Raw genomic sequence first — 18,818 nt, 5'->3', positions numbered from 1 at the left:
GGTGAGTTGAGAAAGAAGATGGGGGAAAGAGACAGATTAAATACTGTTTTCGACAAAATTGTGAAAATGTTTAAAGTCTGGGAATTAAGTATTTGTTCCATTGTGAATAGCCCCAGCCTTAGGAATGCTTTTCTTTTTGGACTCACATGGACACAGCAGCAAAATCTTGGAGAAAGTTGGTGTATTCTCAGGTGGAATGCGGAGCAGGTAAGGAAAGCATCCTTCAGAACATCGCTTTGGCTTGTGGTGATGGATTACTGAATCTCTGTTTTGGAATGGAATTAAAATCTTCCAAGGGATCAGCTCATTGACTGATTTAAGAATCAATGAGACTTGGTTATTTATGGAGTGTGACTCTTCTACTTATGATCTTGAATTGATTACCCTTATTAGCTGGATCTCCTTTGATCCAGTTTTTAAAAACACTCTCAAGAGATTTGAAGAAAACTATCCACCTCCTTGGAATCCTACCTTGAAACATTTCCCAGATGAGAACTACATTCCCAAGATCCTCGTTATTTTTTGTTTTGACAGCAAGCAGGAATCATTTCTGCATATCTAGAAAGTGAGCTGTGAAGAACAGCATGAGCTGTTTGAATGACCTCAAATTTCTGTGATTTCTTTATTTAAGTTGTTGTGAGGGTCACACATTTACCCACATTATACTCAGAAGTGAATTGATAATGTACTGAATTTTTAAGAGTGTCTCCGTTTAAAAAAATGAAAAGAGAAAAAAAGAAAATGTATCGAATTTTTAATAATTAAGCTAATCTTTCTTACATATTCCCACTTCTCTGGACACTGAGAGAAAAAAAATCCCCTAAATGTAGGTCAATTGACTAAATTTGGTTACTTCCAGTTTATAAAATATTGGGTTGGGCAGCAATGGCTCACACCTGTAATTCCAGCTATTCAGGAGGCTGAGTTGGGACAATCATTTGAGCCCAGGAATTTGAGACCAGCCTGAGCAACATGACAAGACCCTGTCTCACAAACAAACAAACACCAAACAAATTTGCCAGAGAATCTAAAAAGTCTTGGATGACTCCATTGTTTCTATAACAGTGGGGAAAAAGATGGCTTCAGATTGTTGGAGCATTCCTTAGATACTTCTTCTTGTTTTGGAAATTATTTTAATTAAAAAAAAAAAGGCCAGGCGTGGTGGCTCATGCCTGTAATCCCAGCACTTTGGGAGGCCAAGGCAGGTGGATCACCTGAGGTCAGGAGTTCGAGACCAGCCTGGCCAACATGGTGAAACCTCATCTCTACTAAAAATACAAAAATTAGCCAGGCATGGTGGCGAGTGCCTGTAACCCCAGCTACTTGGGAGGCGGAGGTAGGAGAATTGCTTGAACCTGGTAGGCGGAGGTTGCAGTGAGCCAAGATCGCACCATTGCACTCCAGCCTGGGTGACAGAGCAAGTCTCTGTCTCAAAAAAAAAAAAAAAAAAAAAAAAAAAATGGAGACAGCATCTAGCTCTGTTGCCCAGGCTGGTCTCAAACTCCTGGCCTCAAGCAGTCCTCCCACCTCAGCCTCCCCAAATGTTGGGATTACAGATGCGAGCCACCGTGCTCAGCCTGACTTTTGTTCTTTTTTGCTGGGGTGTGGCAGGTAGGTCTGGTAGACTTCTTGAATCATATAGGTAAGGATAGTGATGCCTAGACATTTGGGGTGCTTGCTCTTATCCATAGTTGGAATCAATCGTGTGCTGGAGTTGGTTTGTACTGGCTTGCAATAGCTGATTGTTAAAATTTCAGAAATTTTGTGAGCTCTTTGCTAAACCTGCAATTAAAATACACATTTGAAGGCCTAGCACGGTGGCTCATGCCTGCAATCCCAGCTCTTTGGGAGTCTGAGGTGGAAGGATCGCTTGAGCCCAGAAATTTGAGACCAGCCTGGCCAAAATAGCAAGACCTTTTCTCTACAAAAATTAAAAAATTAACCAATTGTGGTGACGCATGCCTGTAGTCCCAGCTACATGGGAGATTGGGGCAGGAGGATCCTTTGAGCCCAGGAAGTTGAGGCTGCAGTGAGCCATGTTCATGCCACTGCACTCAGCCTGAGTGACAAAGCAAGAACCTGTTTCAAAAAAAAAAAAAAAAATATATATATATAAATTATATAAATTTGTACTTAATAGACATTTTCAATTAAATAAATTATATCAAATACAATACTAAAAACTCATCATTTCCTGAGTATTTTACTGTGTTTTACTAATATCTATGAGATCGTTCACATCTATCATATCTTTATGGTAGAAATACCATAAAATTAGTGTGCTACTACACATCTCTTACTAAACTCATAAGTAGTGATGTCATGTTGGAGCTTGAAATTGACTATAGTGGGATGATTTACACCATAAAAATGGGCGAATACTACCTACCAGGGATTTTTTTTTTTTCTGATAGCGAGTTGTTAAATATTTAACAGCATACTCATGGCTGGAATCTCTAGCTCCTGTTCTTCCTGGAAGTCATTGCATGCTGTAGCAACTTTGCTTTGACTCTAGCCTTGTGCTGTTGCACTATTGTTCTGCATGCTTCTCTATCTTCCCTGGCAAAACATACAGGCACCTTTGATTTCCTTATTTCCAGGCACTGGAAAACTAGATTCGTATAGTCATGTCCCCTTATACAATGAGCCAGAGTTGTTTTAAGGATCTGCAGCCTCTCTGTGTCATGCCCACAGAAACATGCTACTATCTTTGGTGACCTTAGGTTTTCTTATAGTCCATAAGCTCCCATTTATCTTAAGGGTTGGTTTCAAGTCAAGGAAAAGAAAAAAGAACCCTGGCATCTAACCTCCTTGGTCTAGCTCTGTTTCCCTTCATGATTCTCCCAAATTTGCAGGGGCGAGGTTTTCCTGCTTTCACTTAATTCTATGTGGAGCCTTCAACATATAAATTCTGTGACCAAGTCTACCAAGGCTGGCTTGATGTATTACAGAGGGAGATAAATTAATTTAGAAAACTTGTTTCTCTCATGACAAGTCCTGCCTTTCAAGCTGATGGGCTTGTTGCCGACATGAAAACCTATTTTGGCTATGGGAAGCTGAATAATGATTCTTTTTATCTTGCTTATTTCTACTGTAACACTGCTATCTTAATCTTCTTTGCCACACTTCCTCCCTTTTCCCCCTTCCCAGCATATTGATGCTTTAAGTGGCTAGGAATAAGGTGCTATTCATAGACTTGCAAATAGAAGAGCACATCAAGATATGTAAAAGTATTGCTTCTTTGCAGAGGTATAAAGGACAGAGGGATGTAAGACTGTGATTCTTCTTATAGCTGGGAGGAATATAAGGAGCTGGTATGTCTCACTTCACCTTGTGATATAAAATAAAGTGGCAGCTTTGAATATTTGAGTTAAATTTCAGGAGTCTCCATGTAGCTATTGTGAAAACATTCTTATTGCCACCACTACCTTCTTTTTTTTTTTTTTTTTTTTTTTGAGGTGGAGTCTCGCCCTGTCACCCAGGCTCGAGTGCAGTGGCGCGATCTCGGCTCACTGCACCTCTGCCTCCCAGGTTCCAGTGATTTTCCTGCCTCAGCCTCCTGAGTAGCTGGGGCTACAGGTGCGCACCACCACACCCAGCTAATTTTTGTATTTTTAGTAGAGACGGGGTTTTGCCATGTTGGCCAGGCTGGTCTCGAACTCCTGATCTCAGGTGATCCACCAGCCTTGGCCTCCCAAAGTGCTGGGTTACAGGCATGAGCCACCACACCCAGCTAATTTTTGTATTTTTAGTAGAGACAGGGTTTTGCCATGTTGGCCAGGCTGGTCTCGAACTCCTGATCTCAGGTGATCCACCCGCCTTGGCCTCCCAAAGTGCTGGGATTACAGGCGTGAGCCACCACGCCGGCCTGCCACCACTACTTTCTTTCTGTGATAAATTCAAGGACCCCGGGGCTTATCCATTACTTTTTTTTTTTCTTTTGCATTTAATCACCTAAGGCTGAAGATATCTGGGCTTTTTTTGTTCTGTAATGTTTCTAAGACTGTGTCCATTAAATGCAAACAAAAATAAGGAAGTCTTGGCAGAACAGGAGAAGTGATGCACACTTGGCCATCGGATCAATTTAAATATTATTCATGGCATATAGCCTAGTCGCTGCTCTAGCTGTTTCTATGGCTTGGGCTTTGTCGGTCTTCCACGGCTCCACTACATCATTTGCTAATGGATCATCTGGAATGGGAGCACTTCACAAGGCCTGGATCGACAGCAGGATTGTCGTATCTGCAGTGCTGGGGACCACTTATCTTTCAAAATATCTAAACATATTCTTCCCAACTTGTCTACATTAGGATGATAAATTTTGGTCATGAAACTTACTTTAGGGGCTGCCATTGCGTATTCTTCTGGAAGGAATAGTTCAAGTTTAAAAGTCCTTCCCTCAAAGGGGGAATCCTGAGGGCCAGCAATGACCACATGAAAATTAACAGGTGTTGCTCTCACGTGATTCTGCTTGGATGCCAGGAACTCGTTCTGCCAGCAAACGCTGGGTGTCCTTGATGATTCTACGGGGCAGCCCAGCCATCTTGTCAGAACCCGAGTTCGACCTCTGGTCCCGTCTCCAGCTCCACTCCCCTCAGGCAGGAGTGGAAGTCCTGGGCTGGCTTATTCATTTCTAGAGGTCAGTATAATTGCAACATTCTCTAGAAGGGAAAATCCAGCAACCTATTTTTAGTAGAGAAGTCTGGTGATCTTTGGCCACATGATGTCACTGGTGGTCCAGAAGATTTTTTGCCATCTCTGCCTCAGTGCCATGGGCAAGTTCCCTCCATCAACCTAGTCACGACCTCTTATTGTTCAAATGTAGGCAGGATGTCTTTCTCCCCTCACTGCCATGGCCATGCTGTTTTCCCACAGCCACCACAGCCTGGGCTGCCATTGCCACAGCTCCTCAGTGACCTCGCTCTTTGGTTTCGCTCAGGTAAGTGTAACCCTCTTCCAACAGAGCTGAGTTTGGAGGCCTGCCTTCTCACCCCCCCACATTGTTCCTGGAAGCATACTTTTCCCCCTCTCTTAATCTAGGCTGTTCCTTTCTCCTTCATCTAATATTTATTCTCATTTCCCATTCTAGCAGCACCACTATCTCTTTTGGGAGAGCAAAACCTCACTTACATAAAAAAATTGTATATTACTCATAATATATCTTAGACATTTTATCCACATCTTTTCTATTTCCGTGATTCCTTCTATGCCAGAATTCTTCAAATATTACTTAATATTCACTGTCTTGACTTTATCTCTTAAATTTAGTGCAGTAGGATTTTCCTCGTCTTCCACTTCCATAAAACTTTTGTTTTCAAGATCATCAGTGACTATACATATACACACAGGTATTTATTTGGGGAAGAAATGGTTTAGTCCTACCTCATCTTCAATAAGTTTATAGTATAGTGGGAAGAATATATTAACTACAGGTTAGAGTGGGACCACAAAGAAGAGTGAAGTTATGTTTGCTGATGGTTTTAGTGGAATTAGAGGCAGAGACTAGAAAAATTTCACCGAGTGGGTAGCCCTGTGCTCCTCTTGAAAGATAAGTAGACACGGAGGGACACTTCAGCAGAGGAAAAATGGAGCAAAAGGTGGGGTGCTTGAAGCCGCCCTGTGTGAATGGGGAAAGGCCATTCACACCAGGCTGCAATTCAGAGTATCTGTAGTATAGGTTAAGTGGATTTAAGTGATACATAGTTGGAATTTTATATGATGGAATAATAATTTGCCCTTACTTTGTAGGGGCTGGGGAGCCACTGAAGGCTTTAAGTAGGAGAATGTCACAGTCAAGTTGAAATTGTACACTGATTACTTGTGTATCTGTTTAAAAGGTAGTTTGGAATAGAGATAGACTATGGTGAACAACACTGATACTCTGCTAGTATAAGATCCCTGGCCGGGCGCAGTGGCTCACGCCTGTAATCCCAGCACTTTGGGAGGCCGAGGTGGGTGGATCGCTTGAGGTCAGGAGTTGGAGACCAGCCTGGCCAACATTGGTGAAACCCTGTCTCTACTAAAAAAATACAAAAATTAGCCGGGCATGGAGGTGGGCACCTGTAGTCCCAGCTACTCGGGAAGCTGAGGCAGGAGAATCACCTGAACCTGGGAGGCGGAGGTTGCAGTAAGCCGAGATTGGGCCACTGCACTCCAGCCTGGATGACAGAATGAGACTCTGTCCCCCCAAAAAAAAAAATTTAGATTCAAAACAAAGCTTACAAACCATATAGTCCTTTTTAGTTGTCTCATTCTACAATTGATATGTAAATCTAGAGTAGGTAGCAAAATTCCTTATAAGGCTCTGTTCCTATATCCAAAACCAGGTTTTTTCCCAAAAGTTACTCAAAATAAGAGTAACCATTGTTAAACAAATAAAGCCCCACTACTATTAATTTAGGCTAATGCAGAATCAAGTGGTCTAGATGAGAAGCAGCGTGATTACAAATCTACCCCTGCAATTTTGAGCTTTTGTCCCGGTGGCTTCCAATTTGAAGCTCATATATTTGAATCACCGTGTGTTTTCTCTGTCCACAGACATCCAAGATGTTTCTCTCTCCACTGGCACTGACTAGAGCCTCCCAGTGAGACTCAGGTACATGTGACTTGACAAACAGGTTCCTCCAACCCCTCAAGAAGAATTAACAAGTGCTAATCACTAGAAGCACACCCAAGGAAGGGGGCTCATATAAATAGTGGTAAGAGATAAGAATAAGAAGGATTCCTTTTTTTTTTTTTTTTTGAGATGGAGTTTCACTCTGTCGTGCAGGCTGAAGTGCAGTGGCCCAATCTCCCAGGTTCAAGGGATTCTCCTGCCTCAGCCTCCTGAGTAGCTGGGGTTACAGGCATGTGCCACCACATCCAGCAAGTTTTTGTAGTTTTACTTGAGACGGGGTTTTACCATGTTGAACAGGCTGGTCTTGAACTCCTGACCTCAGGTGATCTGCCTGCCTTGGCCTCCCAAACTGCTGGGATTAGAGGCGTGAGCCACTGCACCTGGCCTTGATTCTAAATTTTTATATTTATTATTTCAATTGGTTTTGGGGGGACAGGTGATCTTTGGTTACATGAACAATTTCTTTAGTGGTAATTTCCGAGATTTTGGTGCACCCATCACCCAAGCAGTGTATACTGCACCCAATTTGTAGTCTTTTATCCCTCACCACCCTCCCAGCCTTTTCCCCTGAGCCCCCAAAGTCCATGGTGTCATTCTTATGCCTTTGCATCCTCATAGTTTAGCTCCCACTTATGAGTGAGAACATACGATGTTTGATTTTCCATTCCTGAGTTACCTCACTTAGAATAGTGGTCTCCAACTTCATCCAGGTTGCTGCGAATGCCATTATTTCATTTGTTTTTATGTCTGAGTGGTATTCCATGGTGTATGTGTGTGTGTGTGTATATATATATATATATATATATATATCACAATTTCTTTATCTACTCCTTGATTGGTGGGCATTTGGGCTGGTTTCCTATTTTGCAATTGCAAATTGTGCTGCTATAAACATGCGTGTGCAAGTATTTTTTTCGTATAATGACTTCTTTTCCTCTGGGTAGATACCCAGTAGTGGGATTTCTGGATCAAATGGTAGTTCTACTTTTAGTTCTTTAAGGAATCTCCACACTGTTTTCCATAGTGGTTGTACTAGTTTACATTCCCAATAGCAGTGTAAAAGTGTTCCCTTTTCATCACGTCCATGCCAACCTCTATTATTTTTTGTTTTTTTATTATGGCCATTCTTGCAGGAGTAAGGTGGTATCGCGTTGTGGTTTTGATTTGCATTTCCCTGATCATTAGTGATGTTGAGCATTTTTTCATGAGTTTGTTGGCCACTTGTATATCTTCTTTTGAGAATTGTCTATTCATGTCCTTAGCCCACTTTTTTTTTCTTTTTTTTTGAGACGGTGTCTTGCTCTGTCTCTCAGGCTGGCGTGCAATGGCGCAACATCGGCTCACTATAACCTCTGCCTCTGGGTTCAAGCGATTCTCCTGCCTCCGCCTCCCAGATAGCTGGGATTACAGGTGACTGCCACTGCACCCAGCTAATTTTTGTATTTTTTTTTTTTTTGAGACGGAGTTCACTCTTGTTGCCCAGGCTAGAGTGTAATGGCATGATCTCGGCTCACTGCAACCTGCGCCTCCTGGGTTCAAGCGATTCTCCTGCCTCAGCCTCCTGAGTAGCTGGGATTACAGGCATGTGCCACCACACCTGGCTAATTTTTTGTATTTTTAGTAGAGATGGAGTTTCTCCATGTTGGTCAGGCTGGTCTTGAACTCCCGACCTCAGGGATCCACCTGCCTTGGCTTCCCAAAGTGCTGGGATTACAGGCATGAGCCACCACACCCTGCCTAATTTTTGTATTTTTTAGTAGAGATGGGGTTTTGCCATGTCGGCCAGGCTGGTCTCGAACTCCTGACCTCAGGTGATCCACCTACCTTGGCCTCCTAAAGTGCTGGGATTACAGGCGTGAGCCACCGCACCCGGCCTTAGCAGACTTTCTGATGGGATTGTTTGTTTTTTTCTTGCTGATTTGTTCGAGTTCCTTGTAGATCCTGGATATTTGTATTTTGTCAGATGTATTGACTGTGAATATTTTCTCCCACTCTGTGGGTTGTCCATTTACTCTGCTGGTTATTTCTTTTGCTGTGCAGAAGCTTTTTGGTTTAATTAAGTTCCAGCCAGGTGCGGTGGCTCAAGCCTGTAATCCCAGCACTTTGGGAGGCCGAGGCGGGTGGATTACGAGGTCAGGGGTTCAAGACCAGCCTGACCAAGATGGTGAAAACCCTTCTCTACTAAAAATACAAAAAAATTATCCAGATTTGGTGGCAGGCACCTGTAATCCCAGCTACTTGAGAGGCTGAGGAAGAGAATTGCTTGAACCCGGGAGGCGGATGTTGCAGTGAGATGAGATCATGCCACTGCACTCCAGCATGGGTGACAGAGCAAGACTCCATCTCAAAAAAAAAAAAAAAATTAAGTTCCCTCTATTTATCTTTGTTTCTGATGCATTTGCTTTTGGGTTCTTGGTCATAAATTCTTTGCCTAAACCAATGTCTAGAAGAGTTTTTCTGATGATATCTTTGAGAATCTTTATGGTTTCAGGTATTAGACTTAAGTCTTTGATCCATCTTGAGTTGATTTTTGTATAAGGTGAGAGATGAGGATCCAGTTTCATTCTTCTACATGTGACCAGCCTATTATCCCAGCACTATTTGTTGAATAGGGAGTCCTTTCTCCACTTTATGATTTTGCTTGCTTTGTGGAAGATCAGTTGGCTGTAAATATTTGGGTTTATTTCTGGGTTCTCTCTTCTGTTCCATTGGTCTACATGCTTATTTTTATACCAGTACCATGCTGTTTTGTTTGGGTGACTATGGCCTTACAGTATAGTTTGAAGTTGGGTAATGCGATGCCTCCAGATTTGTTGTTTTTGCTTAGTATTGCTTTGGCTATACGGGATCATTTTTGTTCCACATGAATTTTAGGATTGTTTTTCCTAGTTCTGTGAAGAATGATGATGATATTTTCATGAAAATTGCATTGAATGTGTAGACTGCTTTTGGCAGTATGATCATTTTCACAATATTGATTCTACCCATTCTACCCATTCTACCCATCCGTGCCTAGGCAGGTAGAGAAAGACCATCAGGTGGGGGCAGGGCTAGGCGTGTCTGAGCTCAGACTCTCCTTGGATGGGGCTTGCTGCCACTGCTGCAGGTGGGTGGAGGTGTGGTTCTCAGGCCAATGGAGTTATGTTCCCAGGGGGATCATGGCTCCCTCTGCTGTGTCATGCAGGTCTCCAGGGAAGTGGGGAAAAGTCGGCAGTTACAGGCCTCACCCAGCTCCCATGCAGCCCAAAAGGCTGGTCTCGCTCCCACCATGACCCTCCTTTCCCACTCCCAACAACACTGAGTTTATTTCCAGGCAGAGGGTGAGCAGAGCTGAGAACTTGCCCGGGGTTACCAGCCTCCTGGCTGAGAAAGCAAGCAGGGCTTTCAGGTTTCACACCCCCTGCCTGCCATGGCTTCTGTGCTGTGTCTGAGCTCCGATTCACCCCCTCCCCTAGGTTCTGTCCAGGAAACTTTGCGTTTGGTGGAAATTGTTACAAGGTTCAGCTGGAAGTTTTCTTCTCCCTATGGTCTTTTCCTAGTTCTTCTGGCAGCCCTTCCCAAAGCTCCTGTGAGACAAAGTTAGAAATGGCTTCTCTGGGGACTGAGGGTACCCAAAGGGTTCTTCCCACCTCTTCTTCTACCCCTGTATTTTGCTCAGCTCTCTAAATTTGTCTCAGCTGTATGTGAGGTCAAATTCTTCTCCTGTGATTTGGGCCTTCAGATTCCCCAGTGAGGGCGTGTGTTTGGAGGCAGATGATCCTTCTTTCACACTTTCACACTTTGGCACTCACAGTTTTTCAGCTGTCTCCGGGGGCCTGCAGCAGCAACCCACTTCCTCCAAAAGGTCTGTGGATTATCTCAGCTTTCCTGGTATGTTTTTGTGGTAGTCCTTGGAGCAAAAGTTTATGATGTGAGTCTCCACACGCTGCTCTGTGCGTCCAAGTGGGAGCTGCAAGTTAGTCCTGTCTCCTATCTGCCATTTTTCTGAAGTTCTCTGGTCTGAATTCTTCAGTGCCTTCTCACTGCCCTAAGGACTAAGTCCAAACTCTCCAGCCTGGCTTTAAGGCACACCTTGAGCTCTTTTTCATATTTTTGATAGGGAAAGAACATTTTAATCCTTGGGGGTGTGTGTATAAAATGGCAATGATATGTGGTGTCACAAGATGGCAGCATTATATTTATTATATCCAGGTGCTATGAGCCTACTATGTGCAGTAAATAGAAAATAATGCTTTCAGTGGGTTCATAAGGATATAAATTGCCTTTGAAATTTTTTTGCTTACAGCATGTTTATTTCTATCTTTATCCTAGTTGCATGCAGTTTATTTCAATTTTTTCATCCCTGGCACTAAAAATTTAAGTTTCTCCTTTTCTACTAATTTTTATGAAACATGGGCAAAATGCACAAGTAATGCTGTTTAAGGTGAGGAGGCAGGCAATACCCCCTCTCCACCACATTCTCAATCCACCTACTGTTGCACAAAAGTCTGCTGTTGTATGAGCGACTGAATTCAGCATATACAAGTTATACTATATACTTACGAAAATCAAGGAGGAACTTAAGTCAGAATGGACCCAGCAGTAGTTTTAACACTTTTTTCCTCATGGTGCAACAGTAGCATCAGTTTTTTTTTTTTTGAGACAGGGTCTTGCTTTGTTGCCCAGATTGGAGTACAGTGGCATGATTATAGTTCATTGCAGCCTCGAACTCCTGGGCTCAAGTGATCCTCACTTCTCGGCCTCTTGAATAGCTGAAACCACAGGTGCCTGCCAACATGCTTGGATAATTTTTAAATTTTTTTGTGGAGACAAGGGTTTTTTCTATGTTGCCCAGGCTGATCTCCTTATGTTGCCCAGGGTTCAAGTGATCTTCCTGCCTCAGCCTCCCAAAGTGGTGCAATCATGGCTCACTGCAGCCTTGACTTTTTGGGCTCAGGTGATCCTCCCACCTCAGCCTCCTTTGTAGCTGGGACCACAGGTGCATAACACCATGCCTGGCTAGTTTTTTATTTTTATTTTTTGCAGAGATGGGGTCTCCTTATGTTGGCCAGGCTGGTCTCCAACTCCTGGGCTCAAGTGATCCTCCTGTCTCAGCCTCTGAAAGTGCTGGGATTAAAGGCGTGAGCCACTATTCCTAGTCCTGGCCAATTTTAACATTCTTGATTCCATAGCTTTCTTCGTGGGAAGATGATTTTGACTCTGTGGCAAAAAGGAGCAGCAAAGATTTAAAATGCCAGTCAGACAGCAGGTTACAAAAGTTGGACTGTGCTCATGGCAGGACTCAGTAAATACCTTTTTAAAAAATATAGTACATTGATTTCAAGCATAGTGAGATTCTCCAACATCTATGAACATTGGTTCACATAACATACAATTTATTCTTTTAAGGTATATTACTTAGGAATTTTTAGTATATTTGCAAAGTTGTGAATTGATTACTAGCTAATTCCTGAACATTTTTATCACTTCAAAAAGAAATCCCATACTCATTAGTAGCCTCTCCCTGTACTTACCCTGGCTCTCCCAGCCCCCAATTCCTGGCAACTGTTAATTAACTTTTTATTTGTATGGATTTGCCTATTCTGAACATTTCACACAAATGGAATCATACAGTACATGACCTTTTGAGTCTGACTTCTTTCACAAAGCAAAATGTTTTCAAGGGCCATCCATGTTGTAGCATGTAATTAATACTTCATTCCTTGTAATGGCTGAATAATATTTCATTTGATGGATATACCATATTTTATCAGTTTATCAGGTGATGGGACATTTCAGTTGTTTACACTTTTTGGCTAGTGGGAATAATGCTGCTGTTAGCATTTATGTACAAGTTTTTGTGTGAACATATGTTTTTATTTCTTTTAGATAGATACCTAGAATTCCTGGGTCGTATGGTAAATCTATGTTTAATGTTTTAAGGACCTACCAAACTGTTTTCCAAGTGGTTGCACCATTTTAAATTTCCACCAGCAATGTATGAAGTTTCTAACTTCTCCACATTCTTGCCAACACTTGTTATTGTAGGTCTTTCTTTAATTGTAGCCATGTTTGATATTAAATAGTATTAATGAGAGACCAATAGGTATGAAAAATAGGTATGAAAAAATTTTGTAGACATAAGAAATTTCTTTCTGAGACATCTGATAAATAGTTTAACATATTGTTGAAGTTTTCATTTTTTCCTCTCTGTTTTCCTCCTTTTTTCTCAGATCTTTCTTCCTCTATTTTTTTTTTTTTTTGAAATGGAGTCTCACTCTGTTGTCCATGCTGGAGTGCAGTGGCCTGATCTCAGCTCACTGCAACCTCTGCCTCCTATGTTCAAGTGATTCTCCTGCCTCAGCCTCCTGAGTAGCTGGGATTGCAGGTGTATGCCACAACACCTGGCTAATTTTTGTATTTTTAGTAGAGATGGGGTCTTACCATGTTGACCAAGCTGGTCTCAAACTCCTGACCTCAAGTGATCTGCCTGCCTTGGCCTCCCAAAGTGGTGGGATTACAGGTGTGAGCCACTGCTCCTAGCTCTTTTCCTGTTATACCTCTTTTCTTTCCTTTAGTTTTTTAAAAAATTACATAATCAAACATGTCTATTTTAACATTAACCAATAGAGGGATGTACCAAAAAAAACTAACTCACTCAACTTTTCCACTGCAACCCCTGACATAACAAATGTTAGTAGTTTATTGAGTATATCCTCACACTTTTAAAACTGTATGCATATGTACATAAGATTATGATAAAAATATCATTCAATACTCATCACTCTGCAACTTACTTTTGAATATATTAAAGATTATTTCTATATTAGCTGTTGTAAGCACACTTAAATGGTAGGTAAATTTCCTTCTCTTTCTAGCTTCCAAAATATATATGACACACAAACAAACAATATTTAGTATATGCACACACACACTGCATCTCTTTTTTTTTTTTTTTTGTTGTTCACCAGATGTTGACTGTATTTGTTTCTTTTCTGGGTGATAAAATCCTTGGTGATTTATTTGTTTCTTCATTGTAATTCTTTTTTTTTTTTTTTTTTTTTTTTTTTTTTTTTTTAATTTTTATTTATTTATTTATTTATTTATTTTTTTTATTGATCATTCTTAGGTGTTTCTTGCAGAGGGGGATTTGGCAGGGTCACAGGACAATAGTGGAGGGAAGGTCAGCAGATAAACAAGTGAACAAAGTTCTCTGGTTTTCCTAGGCAGAGGACCTTGCGGCCCTCCGCAGTGTTTGTGTCCCTGGGTACTTGAGATTAGGGAGTGGTGATGACTCTTAAGGAGCATGCTGCCTTCAAGCATCTGGTTAACAAAGCACATCTTGCACCGCCCTTAATCCATTCAACCCTGAGTGGATACAGCACATGTTTCAGAGAGCACAGGGTTGGGGGTAAGGTCACAGATCAACAGGATCCCAAGGCAGAAGAATTTTTCTTAGTACAGAACAAAATGAAGTCTCCCATGTCTACCTCTTTCCACACAGACACGGCAACCATCCGATTTCCCAATCTTTTCCCCACCTTTCTCCCCTTTCTATTCCACAAAACCGCCATTGTCTTCATGGCCCGTTCTCAATGAGCTGCTGGGTACACCTCCCAGACGGGGTGGTGGCCGGGCAGAGGGGCTCCTCACTTCCCAGTAGGGGCGGCCGGGCAGAGGCGCCCCTCACCTCCCGGACGGGGCGGCTGGCCGGGCGGGGGGCTGACCCCCACCACCTCCCTCCTGGACGGGTTGGCTGGCCGGGCGGGGGGCTGACACCCCCACCTCCCTCCCGGACAGGGCGGCTGGCCAGGCGGGAGGGCTGACCCCCCACCTCCCACCCAGACGGGGCGGCTGGCCAGGCGGGGGGCTGACCCCCCACCTCCCTCCCGGACGGGGCGGCTGGCTGGGCAGAGGGGCTCCTCACTTCCCAGTAGGGGCGGCCGGGCAGAGGCGCCCCTCACCTCCCGGACGGGGCGGCTGGCCGGGCGGGGGGCTGACCCCGCCACCTCCCTCCCGGACAGGGCGGCTGGCCAGGCGGGAGGGCTGACCCCCCCACCTCCCACCCAGACGGGGCGGCTGGCCGGGCGGGGGGCTGACCCCCCACCTCCCTCCCGGACGGGGCGGCTGGCCGGGCAGAGGGGCTCCTCACTTCCCAGTAGGGGCGGCCGGGCAGAGGCGCCCCTCACTTCCCCGACAGGGCGGCTGGCCGGGCGGGGGGCTGACCCCCCCACCTCCCTCCCGGACGGGGCGGCTGGCCGGGCAGAGGGGCTCCTCACTTCCCAGTAGGGGCGGCCGGGCAGAGGCGCCCCTCACCTCCCAGACGGGGCGGCTGACCGGGCAGGGGGCTGACCCCCCCACCTCCCTCCCGGACGGGGCGGCTGGCCGGGCAGAGGGGCTCCTCACTTCCCAGTAGGGGCGGCCGGGCAGAGGCGCCCCTCACCTCCCGGACGGGGCGGCTGGCCGGGCGGGGGGCTGACCCCCCCACCTCCCTCCCGGACGGGGCGGCTGGCCGGGCAGAGGGGCTCCTCACTTCCCAGTAGGGGCGGCCGGGCAGAGGCGCCCCTCACCTCCCGGACGGGGCGGCTGGCCAGGCGGGGGGCTAACCCCCCCACCCCCCTCCCAGATGGGGCAGCTGGCCGGGCAGGGGGCTGACACCCCCACCTCCCTCCCGGACGGGGCGGCTGGCCGGGTGGGGGGCTGACCCCCCCACCTCCCTCCCGGACGGGGCGGCTGGCCGGGCGGGGGGCTGACCTCCCCACCTCCCTCCCGGACGGGGCGGCTGGCCGGGCGGGGGGCTGACCCCCCCACCTCCCTCCCGGACGGGGCGGCTGGCCGGGCAGAGGGGCTCCTCACTTCCCAGTAGGGGCGGCCGGGCAGAGGCGCCCCTCACCTCCCGAACGGGGGCGGCTGGCCAGGCGGGGGGTAACCCCCCCACCTCCCTCCCGGACGGGGCGGCTGGCCGGGCAGGGGGCTGACCCCCCCACCTCCCTCCCGGACGGGGCGGCTGGCCGGGCGGGGGGCTGACCCCCCCACCTCCCTCCCGGACGGAGCGGCTGGCCAGGCAGAGGGACTCCTCACTTCCCAGTAGGGTTGGCCGGGCAGAGGCGCCCCTCACCTCCCGGACAGGGCGGCTGGCCGGGCGGGGGACTGATCCCCCCACCTCCCTCCCGGAAGGGGTGGCTGGCCGGGTGGGGGGCTGACCCCCCCACCTCCCTCCCGGACGAGGTGGCTGCCGGGTGGAGATGCTCCTCACTTCCCAGACGGGGTGGCTGCTGGGCGGAGGGGCTCCTCACTTCTCAGACGGGGCGGCTGCCGGGCGGAGGGGCTGCTCACTTCTCAGACGGGGCGGTTGCCAGGCAGAGGGTCTCCTCACTTCTCAGACGGGGCGGCCGGGCAGAGACGCTCCTCACATCCCGGACGGGGCGGCAGGGCAGAGGTGCTCCCCACATCTCAGACGATGGGTGGCCGGGCAGAGACGTTCCTCACTTCCTAGATGGGATGGCGGCCGGGAAGAGGCACTCCTCACTTCCTAGATGGGATGGCGGCCGGGCAGAGACGCTCCTCACTTTCCAGACTGGGAAGCCAGGCAGAGGGGCTCCTCACATCCCAGACAATGGGCGGCCAGGCGGAGACGCTCCTCGCTTCCCAGAATGGGGGGCGGCCGGGCAGAGGCTGCAATCTCGGCTCTTTGGGAGGCCAAGGCAGGCGGCTGGGAGGTGGTTGTAGCGAGCCGAGATCACGCCGCTGCACTCCAGCATGGGCGCCATTGAGCACCGAGTTAACGAGACTCCGTCTGCAATCCCGGCACCTCGGGAGGCCGAGGCTGGCAGACCACTCGCGGCTAGGAGCTGGAGACCAGCCCGGCCGACACAGCGAAACCCCGTCTCCACCAAAAAAATACGAAAACCAGTCAGGCGTGGCGGCGCGCGCCCGCAATCGCAGGCACTGGGCAGGCTGAGGCAGGAGAATCAGGCAGGGAGGTTGCAGTGAGCCGAGATGGCAGCAGTACCGTCCAGCTTCGGCTCGGCATCAGAGGGAGACCGTGGAAAGAGAGGGAGAGGGAGACCGTGGGGAGAGGGGAGAGGGGAGAGGGGAGAGGGGAGAGGGGAGAGGGGAGAGGGGAGAGGGGAGACCCACACTGCATCTCTAATTGATCCTGGATTTCATTTTGTTGCATCATGAGAAAGAAAACTGTTAGTATGGTCAAATTGACTAGTTTTGACTTTGCCTTATGTTCCCATTTGTTTTCTCTGTTCTTTACATGTTCGATGTTCACCATAATTACTTGGATTAAAATGTGCGGATTATTTTTTGGAGATAGGGACCTCCCCACGTTGCTTAGGCTGGTCTCCAGTTCCTGGCCTCAAGGGATTCTTCTACCTCAGCGTCTTGAGTAGTTGGGATTACAGGCATAAGCCACTGTGCCCAGCTTAAAACCTGTGGATTTATCAGTAGAAAATGTTCATGTAAAGATACTCCTGTAAGAGAAACCATAGCTGCTCCAGTGGAAGGAAGCTTAAACTCATCCCTTCAAGAAAGAAGCTCCTCCCTTTGTATTTCTACTGGGTTTTGCATCCGGACTGAGCTTCCTTCCCTCACCCACATGAAGTGTCTACCTTCTGCAGACTACAGTGGCTCAGGAACCGGGGATGCAGTGCCAGGCTCACGGTATCCTGCAGCAGATGTGGGGAGCTTTCCTTCTCTATGTTTCCATGAAGATGGGAGGTAAGTCTCAATCTAATAGCAAATGCTGCTAGGAATTTTCAAAACAATTTCCTTTCAGCTAAATTATTGTAAATTTTGACATTTGTAATGAGAGTATTTCCTGAATATGCGTTTTCCTAATGTGGTGCTAATTGTCCTCCTGTTACTATTGCTGCTGCTGTTACTGCAACCATTTATTTCAGTCTAAGAAATTCTCCCATCAATGGCAGTTCTTTTGTGACCACATGGAAGCATCATTTAAAAAATTATTTCAATAGTTTTTGGAGGAAACATCATTTTTAATAATGATGGGGCTTCTGGGGGTGCTGCCCTAGTAACAATCATGTATCTTGTCATAGGCACTGCAGGACAAAGCCTTGAGCAGCCCTCTGAAGTGACAGCTGTGGAAGGAGCCACTGTCCAGATAAACTGCACGTACCAGACATCTGGGTTTTATGGGCTGTCCTGGTACCAGCAACATGATGGCGGAGCACCCACATTTCTTTCTTACAATGCTCTGGATGGTTTGGAGGAGACAGGTCATTTTTCTTCATTCCTTAGTCGCTCTGATAGTTATGGTTACCTCCTTCTACAGGAGCTCCAGATGAGAGACTCTGCCTCTTACTTCTGCGCTGTGAGAGACACAGTGACTATGAGGCCTCCTTAACTGTGCCAAAATTCAAAAGACAATCAGTGGAGTACAGGTGGGCTTGAGAAGTTCTAGGACTTCCTGAGTGTATCTTTGCTTACTGTCTAATTTTAAACTTGTTTAGAATATGTAGCATAGGGCTCTGAGACGGAACCCCATTATTTTCTGAACCATTGATTGCTAAAGAGAAGGATAAACTATTTTCTCTCTCTCTTTCTTCTTTAGTTTCTTCTTTTCCTCTTCCTCCTGCTTATTTATGCCTCCAGTATCCTGTGGTTCCACGTATGGAAGATGGAATTTACTTTTGGAGGAAGCTTTTTATACAAGGGAAGGATCCCTTGGTGAGTGCTTTAGTTTATGCAGTAGTAAGTTACATTCACATTCATGTATCCTTGGGAGGCTCTGAAATTTGTGAAGTGAATGCAAATTCCTCAGCTTGAGATAGTACGATTTCATTTAATTATGTCAAATATGTCCTCATTTTTGTATTTACCTGAGTGATAATGTTGATATTATTTAGCATTTTTTGGTGGATTTATCCAACATATTGGAGAGTGTGGGGGCTGTGGACTTAGAGGGTGAAGAGAAGATCACGGAGAGCTCTTCTCTGTGAAACAGAAGAGTGAGGTCATGTGATGAGGTGGGGGTCAAGTGTGGAAGGAGTTGGTCAGTAGGGAATTCCTGTAAAAGCACTGGATAATGGACAGAACAGTAATATAAAATATTCAGTTTAAAGATTTTCTTTTACTGAATTGTAATTTTTGTGTGCTATCCTAAATGTTTTTGAAGTTTGTTAAACATTACAGCCTATATAGTTTGTCCTTAGAGAGCAATGCAGAATTTCTTCCCCATGGGTGAATTCTTTTT

The 18,818-nt window shown here is 46.3% G+C and overlaps 1 pseudogene and 1 gene segment (V, D, J or C); one reads left to right on the top strand and one right to left on the bottom strand.

Moving 5' to 3' along the window:
- Window positions 1-4,084: 4,084 nt before the first annotated feature.
- LOC101134194 (ubiquitin-conjugating enzyme E2 N-like) lies at window positions 4,085-4,543 on the bottom strand (annotated as a pseudogene).
- A 12,692-nt stretch (window positions 4,544-17,235) lies between these two features.
- Window positions 17,236-17,969, top strand: LOC101145168 (T cell receptor alpha variable 1-1-like). The segment is given in 2 exon segments: window positions 17,236-17,323; window positions 17,662-17,969. Coding segments are annotated over 2 exon segments (384 nt in total).
- Window positions 17,970-18,818: the final 849 nt, after the last annotated feature.

Source organism: Gorilla gorilla, chromosome 15, assembly GCF_029281585.2.
Source record: "Gorilla gorilla gorilla isolate KB3781 chromosome 15, NHGRI_mGorGor1-v2.1_pri, whole genome shotgun sequence".
Lineage (NCBI taxonomy): Eukaryota > Metazoa > Chordata > Mammalia > Primates > Hominidae > Gorilla > Gorilla gorilla.
The sequence above is the reverse complement of the archived record's forward strand: the minus strand, read 5'-3'. Positions and strand labels throughout refer to the sequence as shown.